The 12,271-nt window shown below is 40.9% G+C and overlaps 1 protein-coding gene across 1 annotated transcript in view; it reads left to right on the top strand.

The window, feature by feature from the left end:
- lg11h5orf22 (linkage group 11 C5orf22 homolog) overlaps positions 1-8,628 on the top strand; it is a 93,873-nt gene extending 85,245 nt beyond the window's left edge. The window contains exons 8-10 of the mRNA XM_089007484.1: positions 206-272; positions 7,195-7,334; positions 8,012-8,628. Of these exons, the coding sequence (XP_088863610.1) occupies positions 206-272; positions 7,195-7,334; positions 8,012-8,168 (364 nt within the window). The 3' untranslated portion in view covers positions 8,169-8,628. The remainder of the gene's footprint in view (positions 1-205; positions 273-7,194; positions 7,335-8,011) is intronic.
- Positions 8,629-12,271: the final 3,643 nt, after the last annotated feature.

Here is a 12,271-nt window from a genome sequence, read left to right on the forward strand (position 1 = left end):
TGTACTTTAAAATGTCGATTTATTTTTATCGACAATATAGATTCTTTTTGTGATAGCCCTACAAGAAAGAAAATTATTAATTACACTCCTTGGGGAGTACAGTTTTTTAATGGCAGAAAACATTCAAGGGTCATAAAATGTGGTTGACTTGAATTGAAAAGATGTCCACAGTCAATATTTACTTTTTTTTCTCCCCTCTCTTCAGGAAGACATGTTTTCACCGCCTGGTTTTCAGTTTGAAGTCAAAAAATCCTCACCCAGATTATGAAATGGTAAGGCTGATTTTTGCTTGTGCAGGATGTGCAGAAGTATAATTTTACAAAGCAACAGAACCATCCATCCATCCATTTTCCAGACTGTTTTATTAGGGTCGGTCTATCCCAGCCGTCTTTGGGCACCAGGCGGGGAACTTCCTGAATTGGTTGCCAGCCAATCGTAGGGCACACAGAGACAAACAACCATCCACACTCACATCTAAGGACAATTTCGAGTGCTCAATCAGTCCACCGTGCATGTATTTGGAATGTGGGAGGAACCCGGAGGACCCGGAGTAAAATCCATGCGGGCCCGAGGATGGACCGGGTCTTGAACTCCTGACCTCTGCACTGTGAAGCCGGTGTGCTACAGAATCATATTTTTTATAATTTCATTGACTTTATTTTATTTTTCAGTTATTCATTTTCAGTAGAGAAAATGCACTCGAAACAGAGCACACACAGAGATTTAGTCTTATCTTCTTTCTTTAGTTATTAAAAAAAAAAACAACTTTGTTACTTCCGGGTTGAGTGAACGTTGGCACGTGTGGCTGCCGCTGCTCTCCCGCAGAAAAAATATCCTGTGACTGTAAAGTGTCCTTGAGAATTTTGAAAGGCGCTTATAAATGAAATGTATTATTATTGCAGTGATACCTCGGTTTACGAACCCCTTGACTTACGAACTTTTCGGTTTACGAACGTTAAATTGATGAAAATTTTACCTTGGCATACAAACTATTTTTCGGGATACACACGGAGCGCCACAATGTGTCGTTTGCGAACGACCCCGTTTTCCTAACAAGAAAATGGCAGCCCACTTGTTTTTGTCCTCTCTTACCCGCCCCAGGTCTTTGGTTAAAGCCATGTGATTGGTCAAGAACGCAGCAGTGAGGAAGGGGGGTTTACAGACAGAGAAAGAGTGAGGCCGTTCTCCAAAAAAGAAAATGGCAGCAACTTCTTTTTTTGTCCTCTATTCCCCACCCCTAGTCTTCGGTTAAAGCCACGTGATTGGTCAAGAACGCAGCAGTGAGGGGAGATGGTTTAAACATTCAAGAGACAGGCAGATGACAGACAGAGAGAGGAGAAAATTTATAGAAAACAGCGAAATTTTGACTCGTTTCAACTTTGATAGTTCAAAGGCAGAGTGTAGACTGCAAGGTTAAAATTCCCATCAATCAGGCTCCACAAATAACCCATACAAGCCAAATCTACACTTGATGCAAAAAGCTATCAACCCAGCTAAACAGAACACAATTGATGAGGAACAAGGTAAAATTATCGCAGAGAACGCACCTACAAGGGATCATTCCTCAAGATGGTGAAAGAAGAAGGCTACGTTCCTCATCAAGTGTTCAATGCTGATGAAACCGGCCAATCCATTCCATCAAGCCATCAACGACCATCACAAAGGTAAATAAAGCGACTTTATTACACCGTACATTTTATTTCTTTAATTATAATACCCTCGCACATTCATTATACAGTGAAGTCTCGTTATATCGACATCGGTTATAGCGATAGTACTGCTCATTACTACACTATTTTCATTTCCCGGCAAATTTCTTGTCTTTTATGATATAATTAGTTCCGGTTCGTACGATACCCGGTGATTCTGGGTATCTCCTGCCAGCCAATTTGGTCTGCTTATATCGATACAAAAGCAGCTTAAAGCTGAATCGATATTTGCTTTAGGATTTCAATACAGTACCACCATTAGCGAAATCTGTATCTGTGACACGGTTGGTCACGTGACCAGTTTTCGTGTCATGTACTGTAATCCTCGAGCACTTTAAAAACGGTGTAGTAGAGCTCACATCTTTCATTACTGCTGCAATAGCATCTGAAACATACTGTAGTCTTCTTATATACCGTTGTTTAACACCAATTTGAACCATGGGGAAACGTAAGGTAATAGTGGCTGTGGAGGAGAATCCAACAACAGGCAAATCCTCCATTGCGAAAGAGTTCGACGTGCCGCATAATACTTTATCAACGTAAGTAATGTAAACGTTGCCGTTTTTGTTTTCCATACATGTACAGTGAGACCTCAACTTACAAACACCTCAACTGACAAACTTTTTGTCTTACAAACATCAAATTCATGAAAATTAAACCTTATAATAAGCACTATTTTCATAATACACACCCACCACGGCTGGCGGAGTGATCTTCGGCGGAAGCACACGACCGAACAGCACCAGAGGTTAAGTTACCAACAGTCCTTATGGAAGGTGACTCTCCTTCCATAAGCCATCAACGACCCTCAAAAAGGTAAATAAAACTTTATTTTACAGCACAGTTTATTTCTTTAATTACAGTCGTCATGTAATACGTCTCTCTTTCCAAACAGCAATTCCCTTTGACCTTCGACCTCCAACGCCAAGTGACTTTATGATACAATGCAGTGTATTTATTTCATTACAATACAATAGCACATTTATTATACATGGAATAAGGTATGTTGTGTGTAGTTTTAAGGCTTATTTAGGTGAAAAGTATATTTTATGGAAACCCGGGAACGGATTATTCCCATTTTAATGGTTTCCTATCGGAATAATTTTTTTGAGATACACACTTTTCGCCTTACACACTCTGTTTGGGAACCAATTAAGTTCGTAAGTTGAGGTCTCACTGTATTTTATTGTGTTGTATTCAGATATCTTTTTATCGTTTGCAATAATCATGTTTGTTGTGTTGGGCAATAATCATGTTTTTCATACATGTATGTACATGCTGGCATTCGTGGTTTCTCTCGTGTGTATAAAACAATGTGAGGATTTTGCATTGGTTGCATTTTAGAAAAGAAAGTCATTAAAAAGTGTAAAGACGTTTTTATTTAATGCAGACAATTATTTTTCACTTCACTACAGTACAAAAGCATGCTAGATACGCAATCCATGAACTCAAGGAGAAAATTACATGCCATATCAAAGATCCCCTATTCATTGCCCACTTTTAATGCAATTCAGCGCAGGATCGGATATATCGATAGTCCGGTTATGTCAATATTTTTCCGACTCCCGAGAATATCGATATAACGAGACTTTACTGTACATAAAACAAGGAGCGTTTTGTGTCATTTTAAGGCTTAGAAAATTATGTTTTATGGGGACCTGGGAATGGATTATTCACATTTTAATGGTTTCCTATGGGAAATTAATTTTTGGGATACACACTTTTCGCCTTACACACTCTGTCTGGGAACCAATTAAGTTCGTAAGCCAAGGTATCACTGTATTATTAAAATTCCTGTTGATAAACACCCCTTTCAGAAAAAATGGCAAAAGATATGATTACAAGCGTTACAAAGTGAGAATTGAACTTGAATGCTTTTCTTTGCAAACCGGTGACGTCATGAAGATGCACATATCTTATATTGGAGGCAATGTTAGCAAACGTTGAAACTCATCTAACTCCACATTTTTACAGCATTAGAAAATATTAAGAATGTTTGTGTCATAGGTTTGTCGTCCTACAGAAACTATATTAAAAATATATATATATATATATATATATATATATATATATATATATATATATATATAGCTCTATACAGAGGGGGATTGTTTAAACCACAATTTGCACAAACACAATTCTGTGTGATGTTGAGACGTCGTCTTAAACAAATAAAAACAGAATACAAATTATATTCCACCGATATGTTAATCCATTACAAAGACAAGATATTTTATTTTTCAAACAAATAGTTTTAGCAAAAAAATCATTGCCTTTGAAATTTATGGCTTTACATACATGGCTTTAAGAAAAAAAGCTGGGTCTGTGGCCAAAAATTGAGAAATCCCGCAGTTGAACAGGCTTTCTGGGAATAGTTAAGTACCATGTTTGCCTGGTTACCAGATTGGGAATGATTCCATTGTCGTGGGTACCTGGATGTTGCTTCTGATGTTTCTGTTGTTTCTTTTCAGATTTCTTAGTTTCTAAATTAATTTTTAAGATTGATTTATTTTCCTGTTTTTTTGTAGATTTAATATTTTTACACTGCATAGTGTGTGATAGACTTTTTTCCATTATAAATCCAATGATGAAAAAAAATACATGATCAGAACTTCAATGCTGACAAAATTCTGTGTCAGAAATTCAAATTTACACTGTGATGCCGCAAATATATTGCGAGACATAGTAAATGGAGAAACATTGGTGTAAATGTGGATTCACATCAAAAGAACAAAACAACCAATATGACAACACAAAGACTTATTAATTTAAGAGTCATTAATTGTTTAGCACTTTCTGTACCCTCTTTGTTACATGAAGCAGTTCGATATGAAAGAGGAGAGGATCAAAGAGTCCTTTTCACCAGGTGATGGGGGATGTCATGGTGGAATGTGCACGTCTGCTACAAGCTAAATGTTGAAAGCATACACGAAGCTGTAGCATCCATTGATGAAAAGAGACTGTCTCACATCCCGTGTGAATCCGCTTCAATTCCAAGCTGCGACAGTTCCACATATACATTGGCGCTCTGTGCTGACGCTTCTGTCTTCTCATCACGGCTCTTCAAACCATGCACCCATCCAACCGCAGATGGTCTAACAGCACCGACCTTTCCGCTGAACAAAGCAGGGCTGTAAAGATGCTGCCCATTACTGGTCCACAAAAAGCACATTTTGTCCCAGAGCTGTCCAGCGATCGGTATTCGTTCCACACGACGCACAACAACACAAAGTGACAACGAAAACACAAAAACTAGACAAAAACAACAAAAAGCAAGGCTCATGAGAGCACTTGCTGACGGCAGCCTACTCGGGAGCCAACTTGGACTTCGACTTCTTGGGTGGATGGATGGATATTGTTTGTTCATGTATGAATTATTTTAGTCCATGTACATAACGTCTGTGTAAACTGTCAGTCGTACAGGAGTGGTCCATCAATGAAAAGGTTTCTTCAGCCGTCATCTGTACTTCTTTGAAAGTGTCGGACGTTTTGCTTCTTATCCAAGAAACTTTGTCAGCAAACTAAAGTCTTACTGGTAGTTTAGGCCCTATAACTAAATCCTTCATTAAACCGATATGGTGGAGTGAGGTTCAATTTGGATCGTTCATAATTGTATGAACGATCCAAATTGTTGCCTGCTTAGGCAACATAGGATTAGCAATACTGATGAGGTGATACCAGATTAAATAGAGCAATCAGGCCAGTCGTTAGTCAGAACAATAGGAACAATCAGTGGAGCGGCAGGGAGTAGTCCTCTGCTCCCCCCAACATGAGAGCACGGACCTATCATAGCAGAGTCCGGCACCGCCTTGTCTGGATAGTAGGGATATATATATATATATATATATATATATATATATATATATATATATATATATATATATATATATATATATATATATATATATATAAAACCTCACTCCACCATATCGGTTTAATGAAGGATTTAGTTGTTGCACCAATTTTTACCTTAACATGTTTAGCGGTTTGAAATAAGTAGGGATTTTGTGTTGCCAAAGGACTCTTTGTAGTTCTTCAGAAACTCCTGCAATGTAAGGTACTGCTACTCCTCTCCTTTTTGACATCTTGAGAATTTTTGGTTTCATTCCCTATTCTTTCTTTCTGACATTTGTTGAATGACCACTGAGGGTACCCACAGTTTGTGAGTGCTCTCCTGATATGTTTTGACTCCTTTTCTCTATCTTCAATGCGTTTGGTACTAGTTTAGCCCTATGCTTTAGGGTTCTGATAACTCCTAGTTTGTGTTGTAAAGGGTGCTTAGAATCGAACAGTAAGTATTGGTCATTTTGCGTAAAGTCCTTAAGACTTGTGTTATCGTTATATCGATATCGGATATATCGATAGTCCCGGTTATATCGATACTATTTCTATGCACGCACGGAGAAAATTACATGCAAACAGGGTCGGATATATCGATAGTCCCGGTTATATCGATATTTTTTCGGACTCCCTTGAATATCGATATAACGAGACTTTACTCTACTTTACAATCCAAAAAAGCTAGTTGGTTCTCTTTAATGTCCTCACGAGTAAATTTAATGTTGATGTCTACTGAGTTGAGGTGATCTGTGAAGGATTGAATTTCTTGTTTTTTCATGATGACAAAAGTATCGTCAACATATCTAAACCAGTGTCTAGGTTTTGTCCCCGGGAAGGATATGAGGGCCTGTTTCTCCATCTCTTCCATGTACAGATTAGCCACTATGGGTGAAACTGGTGAGCCCATAGCACAACCATGAATTTGTTTGTAAAATATCTCTCTAAATTGAAAATACGTACATAACTTCTTATACAAAGGGGCGTGTTAAAAAGGGGTTTGTTTTAAAGTACTCTTTGAAACAGTTTTAGTTTCAGTTAAGTTGGATAGGATCTCTGCTATTCACTATACTGTATTGGTCCAGAGGGAGACCACTGAACGAATGGCCTGATGGAAAACTGAAGGAGACTTCAAACACAGCTCCCCTATCTAATTATTTTTCGGCGGTTTGTGAGGTCCTCCATAGTTGGTCCACTCTTGCCTTCCCTAATGTGTCCACTGCAGAATCTTGTGCTGAGAAAACATGACCATTTGGCTGGATTGTCTGATTAGTCCAATCGAAAGCCTACTTCTTGCCCTAAAAATACTGGATTATTTTTTCCTGTCAACCCTGAACAAAAGAGGAAGATAATGGATGGAAGTATGGACTACTTCATGGCATATCAGTGTAACCTTTTTTGTCCTACTTGATTTATGCTATGCTTGTCTGTGACTGACAAGTGTCCTTGAGAGCTTTGAAAAGGCGCTTGAATATTATTATTATTATTATGATGATGATGATTATTATTATTATTATTATTATTATTATTATTATTATTATTATTATTATTATTATTATTATTATGCTCATTTCTTGATATCTGACTTTGTATCTGACTTGTAGTTTTTTTTTGTCCTGATTACTATTTAATCTTATCTCAACTCCAGGTACATCAAGCAGGTTTAACCTGTGATAAAATCGAGTTGCCCCACCATATTAGCTCTGATGATGAGATTGACAGACTTCTATCAGCTGTACAGCGGTTTCTGAAACACTTGCCTTCACCTTCACTGGTGACAATATCCAGGTGATTTCTCTCTCTCTCTCTCTCTCTCTCTCTCTCTCTCTCTCTCTCTCTCTCTCTCTCTCTCTCTCTCTCTCTCTCTCTCTCTCTCTCTCTCTCTCTCTCTCTCTCTCTCTCTCTCTCTCTCTCTCTCTCTCTCTCTCTCTCTCACACACACACACACTCATTTACTCATTCACGGGAGTGACTCGAAACCAGCAAAAGGTGTATTTGCATCTCAGATCGAAAACCCAATCCTCGCACCCACGCTGACCACTTTTTATTAAACAGATTAAAAAAAAAACATGTCACATATTAGAACAACATTCCTCCTCATTTGCATGTCATGTTTCCCTGCCCAGGCCAAAACATTTAGAGTTACAAACCTTGTTCATTCAATGAGAATATTTCACAATATTTTAGACACTGTAATAAACTCAAGGATATCTTATTGTGCTTCCCTCCCAAAGTTGAACATTCCTGTTTGTATTTTCTATTAAGAAGCCCTTGGCTCTATTCAGCTCAATTTCACCCTTGTGTACAAACTGTGACAAAATATGCGTTTGTGGTCAATCAAGCATATACCAACGTGAAACCTTTGAATATGATAACATTGAGTTTGTACTTCTCCATCAGACTCTCCTGATTGAAGACTGTTGGTAATTCTTACAATGACTTTTGTATTTGTCTTTGCATTTTAGATCCAGTCTCGATGAATACTGCCCTTTAGAACAAGTGGATTCAGTCCAAAGCAGAGTGTTGACTGTTCTTGATAAGCTGTATGGACCTTTGAACATAAAAAAGGACTATGAAAATACTAATACAGAAGTTCAAGACCCCCAACCTCAGACCACATAACAGACATGGAGAAGTCCTTTACAGTGATCTAAAATTTGTGTTTTCTCAAGCACTCGTCGTGTCAGTTTTTGTTTTTGCATGTTAAAAAAAAACAGTTTTAAATATTTTTTTTTGTCTTGCAGCAAACATGTTTCAATCCATACTGTGTGGGTCTCCGCTCAGAGATCAATAACAAAAATAAAATGGATCACTTTTATTGTTTGAAGTGAAAACCTGTCTCATCTCTAAATGGTGTAAAACTCCATATTTGATCCAGGAACTCACCCCATTCTGGTGTGAGTATAATGCGCACATATATACCGCCAGGGAATCGTCAGGAAGATCCCAAGGAACCACCTGTGTCTGGTGTTCAGGGCCTGCTCTTGAGCAGCCAGGATGAGTGCCTCTGTGCTGTCCTTTAGGCCAGCCCTCTCTAGCCACTGATCGGACTTCTTGAGATCAGCCACTTCAGTTATGGTTCGGTGGTACATCCCGTGTAGGGGCTTTTCCTCCCATGATTGTCCCTCTTCCAGCACCTCATCCTCTACTCCCCAATGTCTGAGACATTCTTTGAGTACATCATCCGTTGGAGCCTTCTCTTTGATGTATTCATTGAGCTTGGATCTTTCATCCTGGACAGTGGCTCTCACACTCACTAGTCCCCGGCCTCCTTACGGCTTGTGTACAGTCTCAGGGTGCTGGATTTGGGATGGAACCCTCCATGCATGGTGGGGAGTTTTCGGGTCTTGACATCCGTGGTCTGAATCTCTTCCTTTGGCCACCTTATTCCTGCAGGGTATCTGATCACTGGCAGGGCATAGCTGTTTATTGCCCGGGTCTTGTTCTTGCCATTGAGCTGGCTTCTTAGGACTTGCCTCACCCGCTGGAGGTATTTGGTCATAGCCGCTTTCCTTGTTGCTAGGTCGAGGTTGCCATTAGCCTGTGGTATACCGAGGTACTTGTAGCTGTTTTCAATGTCTGCTATTGTTCCTTCAGGCCCCTTCAGTGTGGACTACCTTGCCCCTCTTAGTTACCATCCAACTAAATTTCTCCAGCCCAAATGACATCCCGATGTCACTGCTGTAGATCCTGGTTGTGTGTATCAGGGAGTCTATGTCCCTTTCGCTCTTACCATACAGCTTTATGTCATCCATGTATAGGAGGTGACTGATTGTAGCTCCATTTCTGAGGCGGTATCCATAGCCTGTCTTGGCGATTATTTGGCTGAGGGGGTTCAGTCCGATGCATGACGTCCACACATTCGATAAATGTAGACTGTCACGATCTGGTTGGCGACCAACGGATAGCGCTGTCGGCCCCACCTGCAGCTGCACAGGTGTTGGTTGTTGCAATCAGTGGCAGTTAAAAGGACCATTCCATGTCAGGTCATTGTATTGTACTGTGTGTGTTTGCTTCACCCTGTCAGGTTTGTTTCAGCTTGGCAGGTTTTTACTCCTGGTTTTCTTTGATACTTTGTACTTCGGATGACTTTGATGTTTAGATTTTGTTCCTGCTGACTTTATTTTAATACAATTTGTCAAATACAACCTGCTGCTCCCTCCTACCTGCTTATTTGGGATCCACAACCATCACCACCTCGCAAACCGTTGACAGAATGACCCGACCTACCAATGGATCCCACAGGTACAACGGACCGGTCTCATTTCCACCCTGTGCTTGGCAGTGCAACGTCCACGTCGAGCCATGCTTCGTCGCGTGATTGTGTGTAAAGGTCACACTCACGTCCACGACAAGCCGTGCCGCGTACACGTCAGGCCGAGACGTCTTTCCAGGTGGCCGTCCAGGGTGACACTTGGTTCCTGGCAGTGCACATCCAGCCATGTGTCATCGTGTATGTTTGAATTGAGTGACATCCACGACGAGCCATGCCACGTCCATGTCAGGCCGAGCCCCAACTCACCGCTGGATCCCGCAGGTGCAAAGGACTGGTCTCGTTTCCCCTGTGCCGGGCAGTGCACGTCTACATTGGACCATGCTTTGTCGCATGACTGTTTGAATGGAGTCGCATTCACGTCCACGGCGAGCCGTGCCATGTCCACGTCCATGTCAACATCCGGCCAAGACCTGTTCCCATGTGGCCGTCCGGAGTGCCACTCTGCGCCTGGCAGAGCGCGTCCACGTTGAGCCATGCTTTGTCATGTTTGAATTGAGTCACACGACGAGCAGCGCCACTTCCTCGTCCACGTCAGGCCGAATCCCGTTCCCATCAGCCCGCCGCCTCAAATTTACTGGAGAAGCAATGGTTGCCGTATCCACTTCGTTCCCTGGCGAATCGGGCCTTTTGTGACACTGTTGGGACTTCTGGAAGCGGTCCAGAGTGGGATACTGTCACGACCTGGATGGCAACCAACGGGTGGCGCTGTCGGCCCCGCCTGCACCTGCACAGGTGTTGGTCGCTCCAATAAGTGGCAGACTGTCACGTTCTGGTTGGTGACCAACGGATAGCGCTGTCGGCCCCACTTGCAGCTGCATAGGTGTTGGTCATTCCAATCAGTAGCAGTTTAAAAGACTCCTGTCATGACCATTCCATGTCAGGTCATTGTATTGTACTGTATATGGCAGGTTTGTTTCATCTTGGTTTTCTTTGATACTTTGTACTTTTCTGTTCGGATGACTTTGATGTTTTAGATTTTGTTCCTGCTGACTTTAATATAATTTGTCAAATGCAACCTGCTGCTCCCTCCTGCCTGCTTATTTGGGATCCACAACCATCACCACCATGCGAACCATGACATAGACAGAAAGAAAGGCACAGAAAAAGACGAGGGTGAATCATGCCGCACACTGTTATGCACAACGGCGTACAGTAATAAAGGTGACTAACTTTCATGCATAAATAGGGTGTTTTCCCCCAGCCGAGAAACGACGAAGTTAAAACGTAGTTCAATGCCCATGTATTGGCATAAACAGGACTGACGCCCCTGCCAACATTTTTTTAATTAATGGCATGCAAATGTGCAAACAAAGTAAAGGAAACAACACTGCAAACAAAATCACAAACACACGAGCTTTGAACAGCACAGGGAGCATTCTGCTTCGAGAAATCAAAAGTGCATCTCAAACAAATCTTTATGCATCGGCAATATTTTTGAACAATAGATAAGGCATCATACATTAGGCGATACCTAATCACGCAACAAACTATACACAACTGATAACCATTATACAAACAAGAAGAAAAAGAGAATAAGAGTAGAAAAGAGAAGAACGAAGAGAGAGAGAAAGAAAGGGCAGATTGCCAGGGGTTTGAAAGGACAACCGACGCCCCCGGACAAGTTGTGGCCATAATTTGTAAAATCGCTTGAAATGACTTCTAGTGAGCGTATTTTACAAGGATTCCACCGCATATAGCTATATTTTACCTTTTAACACTTGCGCTGAATATTTAGGAAGTCTTGTTTTTGAGTTGGTGACAATTCCTGACGTCACCTCACGGAAGGAATGCCCCTGACCGAGAAAGGACACACAATGCATTTTGCGGTACTTTGTTTGGTCTGAAAACTTCGTGTTGATCCGTGTCGATGGCGAAATTAGGAAAACACATACAAAATTAGGAAAACACATATATAACGCGATGGTGAATCGTTGTGTGTTGCCCTAAAACAATTACTGTATTTGATATTCGCTGTCAAAATTCCCAGGAGACAAATCAGCCCATTTCCACGGAGCTTTGTCGCCATCTTCTGCATTTTTTGGGTGCTACATTTCTGTCCAGATGCCACAAAATGACATAGAATCAATGTTTTAATCGATTGCAAAAATGTATGCTTTCCTCTTCAGAACTATTTGAATCATATTCATAATTGGATGAGTAACAAGAAAGCATCTTCTCCAAATCTGAAGCCATTGTTTTGATTCTTGAGCAAGGCAAGACGTCTTGACGTGACACCACGAACAATGGGGCGGGACCTTCTGAAACTGGCCACTTCCAGGTTCAATTTGAAGTAGTTTTTAGACACTTTAAGTAATGTTTGACTAAAAATGTCATCCTACTTATTTTGGGTACACTGGTACCTCGGTTCTCGACCATAATCCGTTCCAGAACCCTGTTCGAAAACCGAAACCATTTTTCCCATTACAAATAATGTAAATCGTTTTAATCC

The sequence above is a fragment of the Hippocampus bargibanti genome, linkage group LG11 (assembly GCF_051943395.1).
Source record: "Hippocampus bargibanti isolate YZ-2025 linkage group LG11, ASM5194339v1, whole genome shotgun sequence".
NCBI classification, from domain to species: Eukaryota; Metazoa; Chordata; class Actinopteri; order Syngnathiformes; family Syngnathidae; genus Hippocampus; species Hippocampus bargibanti.